The following is an 18831-nucleotide window of genomic DNA, read 5'->3' as shown; positions in this document are numbered from 1 at the left end:
CCACATTTGGCCAGCAGGGGACCTGAGGAGGGAGTTTCAAAAGGGGGAATAATAACATTTTCCTTGCCAATCTAGTTAATCAATTATCTCTGTACTTTGTTTTGTCACTTACACCCAGAAAGACTCACAGATCAAGTTCTCCGATGAAATAAACCCGTGGTGGGACTGATACCAAGTGATTACGATTTAATGTTGATGGCGTTAAAACCAGAGATCATTGAGTACAACAGATCAACAGTGAGCACCTGGTGACATCTGGTGGTACAAAAGAGAAACTGCACATTTCTCCTGTACCTCTGAATGATTTCCTCTTAACTCATGCTCTATTACAACACTGGCAGAAAAATAAGTAACTTAGAAACCCTCTTTAGAAAACGTTAATTCCGAGTCACACAATCGTCCAGATTGTACATAGTGCTATTTGAATACTTTATCTCTTCTGATATTGTTTAACACTTTCCTATGTTGTCATATTTATATTTTTCATCTTCTATACTGTGTTTAATTTCAAGCTAAAAGACAAAAAAGAATTTCATGGTACAGAGAAACTTGTTATTACCGTGCATATGATAACGCATGCCTTGACTTGACTTCCAGTTTAATCTTTAAATCTTATTTTCACAGCTGACAGAAACAGCGGCTGCTCTCAGCAGCAAACAAAAACAGACAACTCTATTTTCAATTCTTTAATATCACAAAATAGTCAAAATAAACCAAATTATGTACAGTGGCAACAATTTTGGAAAATTAATATAATTTCTGCAAAGACCTTCCCAAAATCAAATCTCTGGCCGATACGATAAATTATACCAACGCCTAAAATAACCATAAAACCTTAAATATGTGACCGGGATTAAAAAACGTCTACGTTTCAGTCATTTTTCCTGTGTGCGTTTATTTAACCAACACATGCCAGTGGTGTTGGCAACATGACCTCTGAAATGAAAAAATAATAACAGGGCAAAGAAGGGTACAAATTATTTGATTTGCTCCATGGCTATGGACATTTTCTTTTCACATTATGAATCTTGATTTTGCAAATTAAAAAAAGAGAAAGAAAAACATTGTTGGTCGGTACTGAAAGCATGTGGATCTGAGTTCAACTTAAATATGCAGGACACAGAAGACAACAAGACTGGCACATACATGTTGCAAAGAATCAAATACATTCAAATGGCAAGATCAAATGAAGAGCTGTGTTATCACAATCAAGACAGGTGTTTATGCAGAAATTCATATCACTCCTGTGAGTCATTTCCAAATTTTCAGCAATTCATGTTTGCAAAACCGGGGGAAAAAAAGTCTCCTATGACTTTGCGTATTGAATGCTTAGAGAACTACAGACATCTGAACAGTAACGTGTGCAGAAGCAGCCTGATCATCCATGAGCTGACTGACGCCAAACATCACTGTACCATTTGTAAGAAAACTACAACTTAATTTTTTATGCTTTTTAGTTTTAATGGTCTTGTATGCGCTGAACATTCTGTGACAACAGGGCAATTGAAACTTATTAGTAACCTGTTGTGTGGTGGAAAATACACCCAAGCCACATAATAAGCATTTTTTGTACTATTTTCAAACTGATTTTTTGATGCACATTAGATCAGTTATTTGTTCTCAAACTGCATCAATAGACAGATGTGCTGTTTCCTGTTCCCTACTGCACTCTGCAGGGTTAATGGTTCTGTACTGCAGTAGCCTTTTACTGCAAAAAAGCCTGACAAGGTACCACAATTTAATTTGTCTTCACAGTCTTGTGACATGAGATGTAGCTGTGGCCTGGAAAAATAAATTTAGTGACAGGAATAGAGGTAGTTTATATTTTTCGTCATTAATTTGGATTACAGGTTGAAACTCAAGTGGTGTGAAACTTACTGAAGCTATCAAAAGCATATCCGCTCTCTATTTTATATTTAAGGTGTGAAGGTAAACATGATCCAAAAATCAATAGCAAGTTGTGTTGAGTTTTTTGTGATATTTAAAAATTCAACACCGTTGCAGAACCAGAACCCAGTGGTTCAAATAAATTTAGCTCTACTGTACCATCTTAAAGTATCCCAAAATGCTGGTATCTCTAAAGGCATAGCGACTGTCGTCTATTGCACGTTCCTCTCCAAGAACATCAAGTACTGAGCTCAGCTGGTGGAGGAAAGATGAACGACACAGACGAGGAAAAAGACACACAGACAGAGAAAGAGCAAGGGTAGAGAGAAATGTGGAGAAAGATAGCAAGAAGCTGGGTAGTGTTTATGAACACTTTGCAGTCTGTAACGTAACATTAAAAGAGCAGCTGAGAGGAACTGATTCTTAGATTTAGCTGCAAGTGCTTCTCCAAACAATAACGGAAGTTCTTTTTCTTCCTTGGAAAAGGGTTGGAAAAAAAAAAACCTCAACAATCTCCTCAATCAAGGACACCAACAAAAACAAAATGCCACAAAAATTGTTCGCTGTCTCTGCGGTGTTATCAGGAAAATACAGGCCTCAGCAATGCTTTGAGGGTGAAGGTCAAAAAGCGAAAATGAGCAGTCCTTTTAATGCCACACAGTTAGACAGTCTGTCTGCAAAGACCCCCAAAACAGTTCTGAGGTCCCCAGCACAGAGGTCTTTCTCTTCTCGTTTTCTCTGTTCCCATATTCCCGCACTACGAGAAGTCCAAAGACATATGAGTAAGAGAGGCAGCATCTGTGATTCCCATACTGTTCAAGCTCCACAATCATCTGTCCGAAGGTCAAGAGTGTAATAATCTGAGGTCACCGAAGCTCCGCTTTGGTCCCGTCCTCAAGTGAAATAAACTAGCAACAGCTTAACCTTACCAGTGCGTGGCAAACTGTTTTATCATATTTATAAAGTGAATATGAAAACTCAAGGCCACACTGGCAAGTTTTATCTCCTTGCTTCTCTCCAACAGTAGTTCTGGCTTAATAAAGCAGACAAAAAAGTCGATCCAAGTTAACGTGAGTAGCCAGGACAGCGTCAGTGTTCAGGTGAGAACTCAAAAAACAAGTTTGGAGTGAAGATCAGAGGGTTGCATGCTATATTTTCCCCATAAAACAGAGTAGTTTGTAGAGTTGTGGTGTACAGTGTGTCAAAAACCTGTTATCCTGCACTTCTTCTATCTCCCATTAATGTCTGGATTCTTCAAAAGTCACAAAGGGGTCGTAGCACTGAGAGTGATAGTGGCGATGGTTGAAGCAGACTATAGCTTTATGTTGCTGAAGTCCTTGGAGAGACTCTGCAGGTAAGCATCATGAATGGCACTGAGGAAGTCTGGATCGTTCTAGATGGGAGGAAGTGAACGAGAGAGGAATGAACAAACTACACCTAAGTGTGTGTGTGTGTGTTTACACAATAAGATGACAGTTTTCATTGGAATTCAATCTTTTAACTGGAAACATAAAACTGTAAAACTGTTACTACATCTGAATTCTTTTGAAGGTGTGACTTTTCACACTAAGACACTAATCTTAACAGCAGCATCTCTTTTCAGAATCAGGGTCTCCGTTATTCACACAACACCGTCAATTGTTTTCTTTGGAAGCACTTCTTTGGCAGAAACAAGTTCCATTGAAAATTGTAGATAGTGAGGTCTGTAGTAGGGTACTAAACTTTGTACTCGTAAAGGTGATGAATTACATTGGTATGACTACCCAAGTGCTGATTCATGTTAAATCCATCTGTGCCAAAAATTTGCAACCCAAGAGCACATCTGTGTGAGAATGCAAAGTTTATACAAGACGCCAAAGTGTCAAGAAGCTTGGAAACCAGTCATGGAGCTCTTAGGCCAGCATCAGAGCTCCTCAGAGTCACTGGGTTCAACTTCAGACCAAAGGTGGAAGCACCCTGAAGCCAGGAAGCTGGCCACGAAGCTCCGTTGGCTTCCGAGCAAACCAAAACTATCCCCGAAGCGCTGATCTGCCAGGTCAGACAGTCATAGTTCTGAAACACAAACTATTTTGCCACCAGGAACTATTGCACAGCAACAAAATGTTGTCCCTGGGTCTACATCCTAAATTAATATTTATTAGCTTTCTTTGTTTGTAATGTGGGTGAACTAATCTTTTAACTATACAATGGAGCCTTTTCTTTTGAAATTGCAATGGTATGGTGATAGAAAACAGCCTTATCTTAAAGGTTTTCCACTCCAAAGAACCAACAGTACTGCTTTTATGTATTTTATGCCCTTTGTTTACCTTAATGAGGTGTATCAGAGTATCCTGTAGCTGTGTTTTGCTGCAGGCTGCTTGTGGAGGCTCTAAAGTGCCTACGGAGGTGGAGGAGGGCTCAGAGGGGGCAGGAGGGACCACCGATGCTGCAGCTGTTGTCTTATTGATGGACTGCTGGAAGGCGCTGGGGGAGAGAAGTACAGACATCGACTGCCCTGGAACAGCAAGACCTGGACTCATGGGAACAGCCTGAGAATAGAAAGCGTGAAGACGGAGTGAGACAAAGGAGAAGAACTGGCATTATAACAAACAATATGCTGGATTATAACCTAATTTATTGTGGTATAAAAGTATATGTGACATAAAATACACTAATGAGGGTAACATCATCAAACAGATCCACAGAATCAGCTGCTAAGAAAAAATGTTGAACTCACAGACATGGATTTCATCAGGCTTGGGGGCTGAGAGAAAACATCCATCTCCTTGCTGTGCTGGAGAAGGGGTTTCCCCATGGGTTCTTGGAAGCTGTGGGGTGGGAACAGCGCACTTGGTAGAAAGTTGGGTGCGAGGATGGGTTTGTGGATGTCCGAATTCACAGATGGCACCGGCGCTTTGAGGGAGCTGAGCATATCCTGTCCCAAAAAGGTCGTAGGAGCTGCTGGGGGTGCTGCAGGACCAGTGGGAGCAACTCGAGGCTCTGAGCCAGGCGGAAGCACCATGAGCGGGGAGACTGAGCATCGAGGTTGGGGATCTGACCTGGGAACCACTGACTGGAAAACAGGGCTGGGGTGTAGCACATATGGAGCTGGGAGCAAGCCAGGGACTTGGTGCCGCTGACCTGACCCAGTGTCTTGGGCTGCGAGAGGGGGAGGAAAGAGTGGGTTCTGGTGGGCTGGAGGGGGATAAGACTGGTTCTGGAGGTAAGCAGTGGAGGGATCACTGGAGGCAGTGGTGGTGTTCTGTGAGGGCATTGTGGGTAGAGAGGTGTCCTTAGGGAGGGATGAGCCAAAGAGCTCCTCAACTGTGATCTGCTTCACCACTGTATGAGAGCTCTGGTGGGTAAAAAGAAAAAAAACTGAGCTGCAGAGGAAATCATACAAAACCCATACAAAGCAGTGCTGACACAGAAAAATCAAGTACAGCAGTTTAAGAGGTCTTTCAGATTACTGTATAAAAACTGACAAAACCAGCAATATGAGGATGCACCAATGGACTCTGGGAATCTAAAGGGAACCTGTTATGCTATTCCCTATTTTCTGTCATATATAATGTCGGATGTTCAGAACAAGGTAAACATATGAACGTTTTTTCTACTTTCAAGACAATGTGATGTCAGCTTGTAACAGATTTCTTTTGATGGTCATCTGCTGCAGGCATGGTACTACAACTTTATATATTACATACATTGCTACATGCAAACGTCAGGAAACATGTCAACTTGGTAACTGATGTAGCAAATTCCGCACCAATTTTGGATCACATTTCTGCTGGAAAATATTCACTAGGGAAAATCTGGATTTAGAAGCTCTTATCTTTGATTTATCGCATTAGAAAGTGCTGCTATTCTCTGTTACAGTGATTCCTCCAATGCAGTGACAGTACACTGAGATGGGGAAGACCAAGAAACAATGACCAATCAGAGCAGACTGGGCCTTTTCGGGAGTGGGTCTTAAAGAGACAGGCGCTAAACGAAGCATTTCAGACAGAAGGTGAATACAGATGGCTCAGTACTGACAGAATGAGAACAATAAAAGTGTTTTTTTGAACATTAAAGCATGTAAACAAGTTTTAGTAGAAACCCAGAGTACAAATATGTACCTCAAATGATCCTAATAGGTCTAAAATGTTAATAATAGATCTGACTCATCTTAAAAATAATTACATGGAGAGGGAATAATGACAGGAGCCCACGTAGCTTAGGGGGTAAGATGTCAACCATTAATTGTCAAATAATGGCTTTAAAAAGGATCCATTAGTGTTGGAGCTTTACAAATGCAGCATTTTGCTAAATGAGAGCTGGACCCAAAATAAACCCACCTATACGTCAATCTCAGTTGTGAAGAATTGTTTGTTTCTGCCCTGCGTCTGATATAAAACCTGGAGGTAGGAGGAGTGTGTCCGTCTGCTTGCAACTACATCCTACATTATCAGCAGCTTTCTGCTGCCAAATGCTAAAAGGCTGACAGTGACACCTGAGATAAAGACATGCACCATCTCTTTGCCCTCCTCCACAGTCTCTGTATGTAAGATTTAACAGGATGACAACACTCACAACATAAAACGGTACAGATAAATGAATAAACATCAGACCTTTGCGTACATGTTTGTGTACTGTATGTACCTTTTCAGGTAGAGGTGTGCTGTGCACATGCTCTGTGGTGTTGACAGCTGCTTTCACATTAGGCTCTGTAGATACATCTGTTTCACCTGCCTGTGCCTGTAAAACACACGCACATTTCCCAATGCCCGACTTGAAATAATCCCAGATTTAGAGATGCATACTTATGAGTCTGTTTCTGTTGAGTCAGCAGACCTGTGAAGGTGCTTCACACAGTGTTGAAGAGGTATGGATGGAGTACTAGTGATGCTATATTTTTTCCTTAGGTCACACACAGTCTGTGATCCAAATTGATTTTTTTGTTTGTATAAACTGCAATGACAGTTAAGAAATACCCAGTGCCAGGACTAAAAACACATAAAAAGGAAAACACATTTGCTCATCTAAGAACCCAAATAACATGTGATGTGTGTGTCCGCCTCCTCACTCTCTGGTATTCCTCCTTGGCTTTGCTGAGCAGTTCCAGGATGTCGATGGACCGTGGTTCTGCGACACCATTGGTCCTCCCCGGCTCTGCCTTCTCTGGTGACTCTCTCTGGGCATGGTCTGCTTCTTGCTTCACAATTCTGGGAGAGAGTGAAAGCAAGGAATATAGACACTCAACTATCATTTGCTTTGTTAAATGTGGACTCAAATACTCCTTGTGATAAATGTAGAGATGCTTTTAAAGCTAACACCTATACGTGAAAAAAACTTTGAAAAGCTAACAGCGTACTGTTTTATCCCATCAAAACACTGATAAAGTATACATATGTCTGGCTACTTACTTGACCATCAGCTGAGCGATTCGCTGACAGTCCCTCTTGTCGTAGAACCAAATACTGTAGATACCCACTGCAAGAGGAACACGGATACTGTATATTACACTTCAGCAATACAACAGACAAAATACTCACACATAGACAAACTTTATAAATCAACTAAAATAACTAATTGTAAGGTTTTACATTTTGTTTATAAGTGAGTTTTGGATAATAAAATAGAAAACACAATACTGCCCAGGCCTGCTACTGTATGGCATTTATCAATATTATTCAAGGTTTACTTTCCAAGAAATCTCGACCTCAACTATGTGCTGTGCCCGGGAATATCCTGACGGACCACAGCAAAATTAGAGGAAAATAAGAAAATATCAGCAGAGGGCAGAGTCTCTGCAGATAAATGCATCGCCACACACTTCTCGTGGGGATTTAATGATGACACACATATTCAGACTTGCACTGATGACGACTTTATAATGATTTTATACCTGATATTTATAATTATGATTTTTGTCTAGTCATTTTTATTAACTTTTATTGTATATTATGGAATTGTTTGATTTTATGATCTTTGGATCGTTGCTGCTTGTTTTGTTTTTTAAACTGTGTTTTGTTAGTGTCCTGAGTGCTTTGAAAGGCGTCTATAAATAGAATGCATTATCAAAATTATTATAAAACGATGCTTGGGCAGAATTACCTTTATGAGTCTATACAATGTTTTTTGTTAGAGACATCCTGCATAATATACTTTTAATCTCAATGCAGCATGAAATATTTGTTTTAAAAACAATCATTAATTTCTATCAAGTTCCAAAAACACTTTACAAAACCATCACTGTGACTATAATGAGGAGCATCTGTGCTCATTTAAATCACACAAAAAAAGAAACTAAAAGATTGAGAAAGTATTCAACCTATTTTTGATTATTAGGTGGCTGTCAAACAGTTGATGGTGTAATTGTATTAGCTATGTTAAAGTAAGAGACAGTTTTTGCTGGGGAAAAAAAAAAAAACAGGTTAACGGGCTCACTAAATGAAACAGTGATGACCAACACAACGTTCACCATCACCCAAAGAAAACTGACAACTTGTTGCACAATAAAACAAACTGTATGTCAGCAGTTTTTGCTGGAACAATAACTGGTTAATTTGGCTCAGCTTGTGTGTCATTTGTGTGTGTGTATGTGACGAAATATTGGCGTATTCACAGTCTCTCAAGAGACTAAGGTAACCTAGCAACCTGAGTGTTTACCTCCCCGTAGCATCTCCTGGTACCAAAGGGAATATGGAGAGGTGTAAACAGGTGTGTGTGTCTAAGTACACTGGTCTCTCTAAAAAGCACTCTCCAAGTTTGAGTACACTTGTGAATTTCAGACTGGGAGTCCACCAGGACTCAAAGTGAAGCAACACACAAGTGTATTTTTATAATCAGCTTCTCTCTGTGTTGGATTCTTCGATCAAACTTCTTTGTTGCTCCCACTAAGCCTTTGTTGTCTCTTCCTGGTTCACAGCAGAAGGAGGAGTCTGAGAACCACCTTGAGGATCTCTCTCTCTCTCTCTCTCTCTCTCTCTCTCTCTCTCTCTCTCTCTCTCTCTCTCTCTCTCTCTCTCTCTCTCTCTGAAACCTGAAATCTATTCCATAACAACTCCACCCTTACAGGAGTCACAAAGAAAGACACTACATGCTAACCAAGTGATATCTGACAACTACCAAAAAGGATCCTCAGCCAGTGAGGTGCATTACTGAAGGGCAAGAGGTGACTGACAGCTGCCAGAGGTTGGAACTGCCTCCAGCAAAACTCAAGGAATATTGTCAACCAGCGTTCTACATAACAACTGTACCCAGTTCTGTCATTCTACAACTTCACCCACTCTGAGGAATTAAAATGCAAACAACAGCACTTGGACTCAAGTGAGGCTTCTGGAGAAGGTGCTCTGGCCTGAATACTAACAAGAAACTTCATCATGTCTTCCATACCAGGCAGGCTGATGGGCAAACCCAGTCCAAAAGGGGAGCAGTCTACTTTGACATTGACCCTGGCCATGTTATTTTTCCTTATAAGCAAACAAATGGGAAAACAGTCCAATTCCTTATTCGTTGCACTGATGAAACTCCTGTTCAGACTTCTAATAGATTACCTTGGAGGCAGCGCTGTTAGTTACTTTCTCAAGATCTGAGGAACTTCATCACTCCTTTTTTTCACCTTACTTCTTACAGAACTCTTTCCATATAAGATAGAAGAGTTTGACTGCAGCACTGGCACCTCACTGGATAACACCATCAGCAGAACCACAACTTATATCATCAAAAATACATCAAAAACTTGTCAGATTTATAATCAAACAGATAGGTCCTTTTGGATGTGGTCCCAATGCAGAATGATACTGACTGTCGCTAAACCGAGCTGAAACTGATGCCATCTGCTCGGCCTGTGCGAGGCCATGAGTGGAAAAAACTCTTCGGAAGAGGTTTTTTTGATTGATGCGCCTCCAAGACGCCAAAATGACTTCAAGCAAAAGGGAAAAGAGATGTTCCGGAGAACGCTGGGGAGTTGTTTGTTCGGCATTTTCAGAGGTACCATCATGTTCTCTTCCATTTGTGTGTTTCCATGCTGACTATAACCAACACCTACACAGCCGTCTACTTGCTAAGTATGCAGTGTGTGTACATTTCTTTGACAGAATCTTTTGTGATACAGCAGTGTTTTATAGTAGTTGAGTAACAGAAACAGATTCTGCAGCTATGAACCAATACATGATATTGCTACAGACAGTACAGGATTTCTGACATTTTGCACAGCATTTGTAATGTTGTGACGACAAAAGCTTGATCAGCATTTTTGCTGGGACAACATCTCATATTTCTCATCATGCAGATTCTTAAAATTAAGTGGGGCTCACCTGCAGCTATGTACATTGGAATAGTGGCCCTTAACTCATCAAGAAACAATGAAGAACCCAGAATATTGTATCCCAGTCATTAAATCTCTGATTACATCTAATCTGAATCCACCCTGACACAGTACACTATGTCTGTACTGCGTATGATATCTACTTTTTCAAGGCATCTATTCTACAAAACACTCACAGTTGCCGTTCCTATAGAGCAGGAAGGGATCTTGCAGCTGGAACTCCAGGTCTTTGTTGATCGGCTCCACCAGGTTCTCTGTGCTCAGTCGGTTCATGATGGTGAAGCCGTGGTGAGGCGAGGCAGACCTTAGTTGAATAAAGATTGCAAACACTGTAAGATAATACTCTGGCAGTATAAAACATAACCATCACCTTCCTGATCACACTGAACAACACCTTGTACACTCTATTCAGTAAAAGTTCAAAATCTTACTTTTTTCATGACCAAAAACTAGCAACTTTTATATTATTATTTGCATGACTTTAAAATATGATATAATCAATGAATTTATTGAAATGCAAAGTGATCTTATATGAATAAATACATCATGTTAAAAAATGTATTTACATTTCCTGGTAACTAATAATACAAAAGTGTTTGATGGTGAAAGAAAAAGATGACCCCTCAGTAAACAGTAAGTAGAATGTCAGATATTTTCATTATTGATTGATCAATTAATTTGTTTTATAATTAAATGATAGATTGATTTGTCTTAGAAGTTAAAAACAAAAAAATTGACATATGGCCATCATAAGTTATCAGAGTTATGACTGATGTCTTAAAGTTGCTTATTTGGTGTAACCAAGCCAAAAAACTTGGAATATGAAGAGAGAGCCAAACAAATCTTCACACTTGAAAGATATTACCTAGAAAATATTTATTATTTAGTGCAACAGAAGACTTAAACAAAATAAAAGACAAGTACCTTTTCTTTCTAAACACATAATATTCTTTCAATGTCGAAACTATGAGCATTTACAATCACACTCAGTCTAATACATAAAAATTGTGTGCATAGGGCTGTAATAAGAAGCAAACACACCAGAGGCAATAAGATATTCTGCATCTCTACATGAACCATAGAAAATGTTTGTTTACAAGGACTGCGGCCTAAACACGTGCGCAGGATACGTCAAATAGCAGCGCCAAGAAACTCTGAACAAGTAAACAACCTTCATCGTTGTCGTGATGAATAATAAACATAAACAACACTTTATTTGCTTACCTTGCATAAACAAACAGGGTGCCCTCGATTTCGGTCTTCTCCTAAAATGATAAGTGACGTTACATGTTGAAAAAACAGCCGTTAATCCAAAACATGCTGAATAATATTAACGGCCGCTGAGTGTTGGCGTCACTAGCTAACTTATGTTAGCTCAGGTAAGGTAGCGCTAACTTAGGGACAAAAAGATATTGGGAACACTAATATAATGACACTGACATCAAATACGTATGTCGGTGAACATGTCTGTTTAAGTTACAGTTTGACAAATACTAACAATTTCCTCAGTGTTTTCCAATGTTTTTATCAAGGAGCTAGCATTAGCATGCTAAGTGAATACTTAGCATACTTTTGACGGCTATCCCGAAATTATTCTGGGTCTTTTGACAGACTTACCCATTCGTTCGCTTTGGAGTTGAAGTTGTAGAGGGCCACTTGGCCGGTAACATCGAGCAGTTTGTTTATGTACGGGTCTTGTCGCTGTAGAGCAGCTAAGCTCATCATTTGACCAGCATTTACGGTCTCCATCTTGGATGTGATTATTGCTCCCGCACGGACAGATTTCTGGAGACACACTTATAACTTCCGCTGTACCCGGAAATGACCGCTCTCAGAAAGTTTCCGAGAGATTTGTTTATTCTGCAGAGATTAGTCTGAAACGTAAAATAGGTCATTCCCAATTTGTTTGAGTGCCGCTTAAAAACGAAATGTTTGCAGGAAATGGTGGGCAGCCTGATGAGCTTAGTCTTAGCCAGTGTGCTTTTCAAAATCAAACGGTTTATATTATAAATAAACAAAATAAATAAAATTAATGATTAAAAATATTATTTGTTTCAAGGTAAATACCTAACAATAATAGGCAATGATATGGCTAACTATTTTGCGATTCAGCATGTGTACCTTTTCAATTAAACTGAATTAAATTTAATCAAATTAAATTAAAGTAAATGAAATTAAACAAAAATAAACCTGCACGACTCAGAAACAAAATGTAGGCTCATTAATTAAGGTGACAATCACGGCACCGTAGACATAGGATATAGTTGTGTTGAATACACAATAATAAAAATTACAGACTGATAGAATGTTTCTAAGAATTAAAGGCTATGTATCTATTGAAAAAAAACCCCAAAACATTGGCAGTATCTTCATGTGATGAAAACACCACAGGGCTGCGCTGCAATACTAATGTTTGGATCTCGTCTCTCTGGGAACGTTGATGCAGTTTGGGTTTTATTCACAGTGAACCCGCTGTTTGAATTCACAAGATCTCTGTAGTTATTTTAATTCTTGACTTTTTAATTTAACGCAGCCTAACCAAAATATCACACAGGTGGGCCTTGTGACAAAAAAGTATATATGAAAGAACTCAGTAAATCATTGAAGTGCCCCCAATGCTGTAGCCCATATTCATTATAATTATTGGGATGAAATGCTTTAAAACCATCATATATTAAAGTTGAAAGAATAAACATTCAATTCTCTGCCCGGTTATTTGGTCAAACTGAGCTGCAGCTGCCTGCATCACCTGCCTCCGTTGAGGGAACATTGGAGCAGGGATTATAATCGGAGGATTACGCGCTACCGTGAAACTGTTATCCTCCATACAGGCACAGGTAATCCAATCACTGGTAACCTTCCAGCACAGCTCCGACAACTCATTTCCTCTCGAATCGCCGCGGAGTGAGGGCAGAAAACGGCGCTATGAGGCCCCAGAGAAGAGCCAGGTGACAGAATGCCGTTCATTATAAGGGGAAGACCCCTGAGGGGTAAGTCAAAGGACCTGGGATACAGCAATGTAGGGCTTAATGGAGAGGATGAGGGCATGGTGTTTATCCTGCTAAACTACACTGGCAGGAGAAAGTCAGACAGACTGTTACTTTTCCGAATTGTTTCTTCAGCATCATAATGAGTCATGTGATGTGGCTGCATGTAAAGCTTTGAACTGAAACGTGGACAGAAATATAGATTTGCCAGATTCAACACATTTTTTTCATTGTTTTTGGTCTTGTACATTGAATGCAAACAGACCCGTCGCCTGTAAGGCTTCATTTTCAGGGACCAAACTTTAGTTGACGAGGCCTTTATTTGTTGACTCTGTGTTTGTTGTGTCACTGTGTCACATGCTGCTTAACTCAGCCTATAGAAACACTGTTAATACGATTTATAACTACATCTTATTAGTAACAGACTGACTTCTTGTTGGCTTCTCCCCAGTTTTTAAAGATGGAGTTCTTGTCCCCATTCACATAACATCCACGTTATTTGTGACTGCTGTTATTATGTTTTTGTAAACATGGAAATAATTCAAATTATAGGCTATGATTGTTTTTTTAAATAAATAAATAGTAAGATTTGTCTGCCTGTAAACATTTGGCAATCCTGCCAGACTTCATTCTGAGGTCGAGATGCTCAAAACGCGCGCTTGACGTTTAGTGGGCAGCAACAGGTGCACATCCAGTTTGCATGTGATTCCAGTATAGCCACTTGCTCTAACTCGTATCTGTCCATCCCCAGACTCAGTGGGAATAATTGACAGCAGTGGATTGACTGCTGCTGTCAGCGCGTCCCCTCGGATCCGCCGTGAATCTGCAGCCAGGCACCCGGATGTGGCGAAAATGTTTGGCGCTCCTCTCAGGGTTTGCGGTCGGAAAACATTTTATAATTCAGGTTGACGGCTCCGTCCGGGCTCGCGCGTCGACATTTTGGGCTGTTTTTCTTCCAACGATGAGTTGGATTTAAAACGGATCTTTTCAATGTGGATTCGAGGATGCAAGAAGCAGATGAACAGTCTGAAGGTAAAAACGGTGCGTGGAGCGCAGGAGGAGAGTTGGAGCGCTGCGCGAGGGAGAGACACAAGAGAGAGGGGGCGAGAGCGCTGGTTTGGTTCATTCTCTGGATGTGTGTTTATTCTATGTCATTATATGCTCTAAGTCCTGTCTGCGCTCAGGATTTATTCCCAACTTAATTTAGGTCACGGATTGTGCATGAACACTGTGAGCGCTTGTTTTAGGCGATTATAATGGCAGCAACGGTCAAATCCACTGGGAAACGAGTTGCTGCCAGTTCTCCGAAAAATGGTTGACTATGTTTGGTCTCATATTATGGTCAAGTGGCCGTGTTGGAGCCATGTGACAGCTTGTGGAGGATGCTTTGGATTTGTGCGCCCTCCACAATGAACTGAGCGACGCTAAATCAACTTTTCAAGTCGCTCCAAATCCCGTTAGTTGCTAAAAGTGGTTCACACAAACATAGTGCTGTTTTCAAAAGCTGCCACAGGTCAAAGTAAAGTCGAGAACAACAGCCAGGGAGTCAACAGTTGTTATCCAGCAGCGTGTGACAGATGTGCGGCTGGGATTATTCTTGTCACATCGCAGAGATGTCAGAGAAGCTGTCAAGTACAGATTGCACTTGTTATTTTGCACCTGAGGTGATGTTATGTGGAGTGAGGAGGAGTTGTTATCATTACTCAGATTAGAAACTGAGAATTTGTGTTAAAACGTCTTAACTTAATCACTTTTAGCAACAAGGCCAATATTTGATCCAAGATCTGGTGCCAACTTCCTGTAAGCAATTGATTTATAGTCTCTGTTTTGTTTTGGTGTACTGGTAATTTATTCATCTCTTCCAGTTGTTCATGAGAGGCTTCATTCATGTCTTTCGCTCTCTCATTCACTCTGAAGAGTTATGGTGCTCTCAAGATACATTTCTGATGAACAGTCAGTGTTTTGGATTTCAGTGTGAGAGCTGTTTCAGATTACATGAAATGTTGGTTAGCTGTAACTGGAGTCTGATGGGATTCTGCTGTAGAGCTGCAGTGAACCAAAGTGACTGTGTCAAGGGCACTGTCTTTTTCATTCGTGGTTTGCATTGATTTTAATGACTCTCTCTGTCTCTCTCATTAATGCAGGCTGTCCTGCGCTCCCTCTCTTCCACACTCTTTCAAACAATTCTTCTCCTCACTTTCTCATTTCTTCATCTTCTCCTTGAAATTCAAGTTCAGCGTTCATCTTCTTTTGTCCTGATACATGTTCAGCACATATACGCTGTTAACATTGTAGAAGGTATTACATTAATGGGAAATTATACTGCTCTTATCTGCATTAATTACAAAGTAAGTATCTTCAGTCCCCTGATTAGGAATCTTCATGTTTTTCCAGTTTGCCCAAATAAATTTCTGGCACGTCTCTGCTCACAGAATTTGACTCGTCATTTTAAATTGAAATACACATCCTCCCTTAACTCACAGCAAGTGGACACCCTGCATACAAATAGTCAGACTCACCAATTATCATTTCTTTACTTCTCTTTGTTCCCCTTTGTTGTAAAAAAGCTTTGGCTGTACTTACATATGGGTGTTTGTGCTTCTGTTACCTAATTTTTTACTTGCTTTGTGTGATTCATAGATACTGAGGCTTATATTTTCACTTGTCACTATGAAAACTGCACAAAGACGTAAGACAGTGATGAAAGGTGTCAGTGCAGAGTAGAGTCTGATGATGAATTAACATGGGTGATATTATCAGCAGACATTAAATTATTGCTGATATGTCAGTATCAATGTATACCCTGTATAGTAATGCCAAAAATATATTTAAGGTCATGTAGAAACAGTGTCTCTGTTACATAGATTGTCTACCTGAGAGCATTTTTACTAAGTTTTTCTTTTTTATTTTCCTGATTTATAGTAAAACAATATACAGAAACTCTGACAGGGCAACACATATAACATTAAAGCCCCTGCCCCTCCATTCCACCCACAGACACAAAGATATACAACAAAAACAAACAGACAATGGTAATGGCATGGTTCTGTGTGGCACACACAAAGCAACTGACAAGCTATGCAACAACAGGTCAGGGCTTCCTGCTGAGTTCCTGCTCACCTTGCAGACTTTACATTGTGATAATGTCATGGATTTTTAAATTGCTTTTCTCAGTTTGAGGAAAGTTTTACATAATATAAAACCACCATGGCTCACAAGATTCAGAATAAAAAGATTCTTAACTGACCTCGTTTAGAGTTCCAGAGTTCCAAACATGTCTTTTACAATGTTGGCCTATGGGGAAAATGCTTTCTGGGCAGCAGGGTATGTTTTTTTGCTGCAATACCGCGAATGGCCACTGGGGAAAAATTTACTGTAAGGGTGAGTGGCTTTCCTGGGGGCCTTGTGTGTATCCTACTGGCAAGCTTATCGCTGCTGCTCTGCACTGAGATCATATGGAGGTAACTGCTGACAGTGCCATCCTGGCCCACAGTGGCAGGCATTCGCTTTGTCAGCACTACTTCCTTTGTTAGCACTGTTCCCACTGTTGGCACCATTAACTGCTAGCCACCGACTCAGCCACCTCCATGTTGAGAGCCATGTGCAGGCAATCCCATCTCAGACTGAGTAATATACTCTGAATGTCACATAGAGCTCCTTAAATTATTCTACATATAAAAACGTAGGTACCCAGAACAGCTATAAAAAGATAGTTTCACTGACACAGCATCAGCTGCTGCATGAGGAACATGATGTTTGCACATGCTTGTACTCACACTCACAGTCTCATATTGTTATAAACAATAATTTTCTCTGTTCCATACCTTCTCTCTCCAGGGGCACAGTATGCCAGCAACAAAAGGACGACTCCCTCCACTGACGCCTGGTCAGAAAGCCACACCCGTTTGCACCAGCTCCATCCACCTGAGCCCCTGCAGGCCCCGTCCAGCACTGGCAAACCCGTTGGCTCCTCTACCGGCCTCCTCGGGGCCAACAGTGGCATCCAGAACCCTGGTGGCACTGGTACTGGTGTCAGCCCGGTCCTTGCTTGGCATGCCGCCATTAGCGCTGCTCGCCAAGCGCAGGGCGATGTTGAAAAGCCCGACATGACTTCACGGCCCTCAGTTTGCACCACTGGAACAGCTCCTGTGGGCTCACTGGCACAGAGGAAGAGGCAGCAGTACGCCAAAAGCAAAAAACAGGGGGGATCTACCAACAGCAGGCCACCCAGAGCTCTATTCTGCCTCACCCTCAACAACCCCATCCGCAGGGCCTGCATCAGCCTGGTGGAGTGGAAGTATCCTTTAGCCCAGAGACAGAGGCTCTGGTTTGATGGATGGATGGCGGATGCTTAAGTGTCTGCATGGATTATGTTTGTTTTGATAGAATACTTCATAGCTTAATAGATGAGTGGTTAATGGGGTTAATGGATGAATGCATCTTTAAATGAACTCATGCTGCCAGTGAGATAATGAACAATAACTTTATTATTACAGTGGAAACGGCCTGCAGGCTGCATGTGCTGGACTATGAATATATAGAAGGCAGGTTTCATAATCAGTGTGGTTAATTGATGAATGATTTCATGAAATAGACAGATCAGTCAGTGTGTCTGCAGGTCCTTAAAGTCTTAAGATACCTTAAATTCATTTTTATAAATATTGGACCTTAAAAGTCATTAGATAGTCCTTAATTTGTGAGGTCTTAACTGCCACAGACATTTTATATAATTTAATTTATCTATCTTTTAATTTCTCATTGTCAAAATGAGTCAGGCTCTTCTGAGTGAAAGTTCACATCTTTGATGTTACCAATGGTTAAACCTACCACTGCACCTAACACTGTCTTTTACTTCATACTAGCACTTCACAGTTGGCAAAATGTAGATTAACCTATTTCACTCTCATAACCATATTCCTACGTAAAGCCTTTATACTAGTTACCTGCAATTCTTGGATTAAAAAAGATGATTTGTCCAGATTTCAATCAATTTGGTTTAAAATTATTGTAAAAAGGTCTAAAAATGCATTAAATTTAAGTGTCTGATACCTGTAGACACTCTGTTGATAAAATAACTAATTATTAGATTCATAGATAATGGAAAAAAGACACTCTGACATTTTAATTTTTAATGTTATAAGCTGAAATGTAATATTTTCCTAGCCTCAGAGGCTTTAAGTCTTCATTGATTCTTTTCAAGTGAGTTTAATTCCATTATTATATGACTTTGGCTTGTTATTTCACCGAATAACACACTAGTTCCTCTGTGCCACCGTGACAAAAACAAGGCACTTCTGTCATCAGCTCAGTCAGCCTTAATATACGAAGCCCTGCTGTGTCCAAGGATGCACCAACTTTCAAAACCCTGATACCAATATATATATATTTTTAAAAATGTTTTTCTTTGAGATTTCTGTGTTCCTTAACGGTTTCTTTTCCCAGACCATTTGATATCTTTATACTGCTGTCTATTTTTGCCAACTGTGTGGCCTTAGCCATCTACATCCCTTTCCCCGGAGACGACTCCAACTCTACCAACCAAGAACTGGTGAGTGTCTGGAGAATACAGAAACAAGGCTTGGTGATATACTGGGAAACTGTCCTGGGGTTTGAGCAAGTATATTGTACATTTGTCATTACACGCTACTGCCACGTATATATCCC

At 40.4% G+C, this 18831-nt stretch overlaps 2 protein-coding genes across 4 annotated transcripts in view; one reads left to right on the top strand and one right to left on the bottom strand.

The window, feature by feature from the left end:
* Positions 1-163: 163 nt before the first annotated feature.
* dcp1a (decapping mRNA 1A) lies at positions 164-11945 on the bottom strand. The gene is made up of 9 exons (XM_049580974.1): positions 11798-11945; positions 11405-11445; positions 10357-10484; positions 7275-7341; positions 6935-7073; positions 6511-6606; positions 4604-5221; positions 4194-4415; positions 164-3280 (listed from the first exon to the last, which is right to left on the bottom strand). Exons 1-9 carry the CDS (start codon positions 11927-11929, stop codon positions 3200-3202), a joined length of 1524 nt encoding a protein of 507 aa, XP_049436931.1. The 5' UTR covers positions 11930-11945; the 3' UTR covers positions 164-3199.
* A 2059-nt stretch (positions 11946-14004) lies between these two features.
* cacna1db (calcium channel, voltage-dependent, L type, alpha 1D subunit, b) overlaps positions 14005-18831 on the top strand; it is a 109440-nt gene continuing 104613 nt past the window's right edge. For all 3 annotated transcript variants that reach the window (XM_049580158.1, XM_049580161.1, XM_049580159.1), the window contains exons 1-3: positions 14005-14208; positions 17005-17464; positions 18610-18715. In XM_049580158.1, coding sequence (XP_049436115.1) covers positions 14172-14208; positions 17005-17464; positions 18610-18715 — 603 coding nt within the window. In that variant the 5' untranslated portion in view covers positions 14005-14171. The remainder of the gene's footprint in view (positions 14209-17004; positions 17465-18609; positions 18716-18831) is intronic.

Source organism: Epinephelus fuscoguttatus, linkage group LG7 (assembly GCF_011397635.1).
Source record: "Epinephelus fuscoguttatus linkage group LG7, E.fuscoguttatus.final_Chr_v1".
NCBI classification, from domain to species: Eukaryota; Metazoa; Chordata; class Actinopteri; order Perciformes; family Serranidae; genus Epinephelus; species Epinephelus fuscoguttatus.
This window is presented reverse-complemented; position numbering and strand designations above follow the sequence as displayed.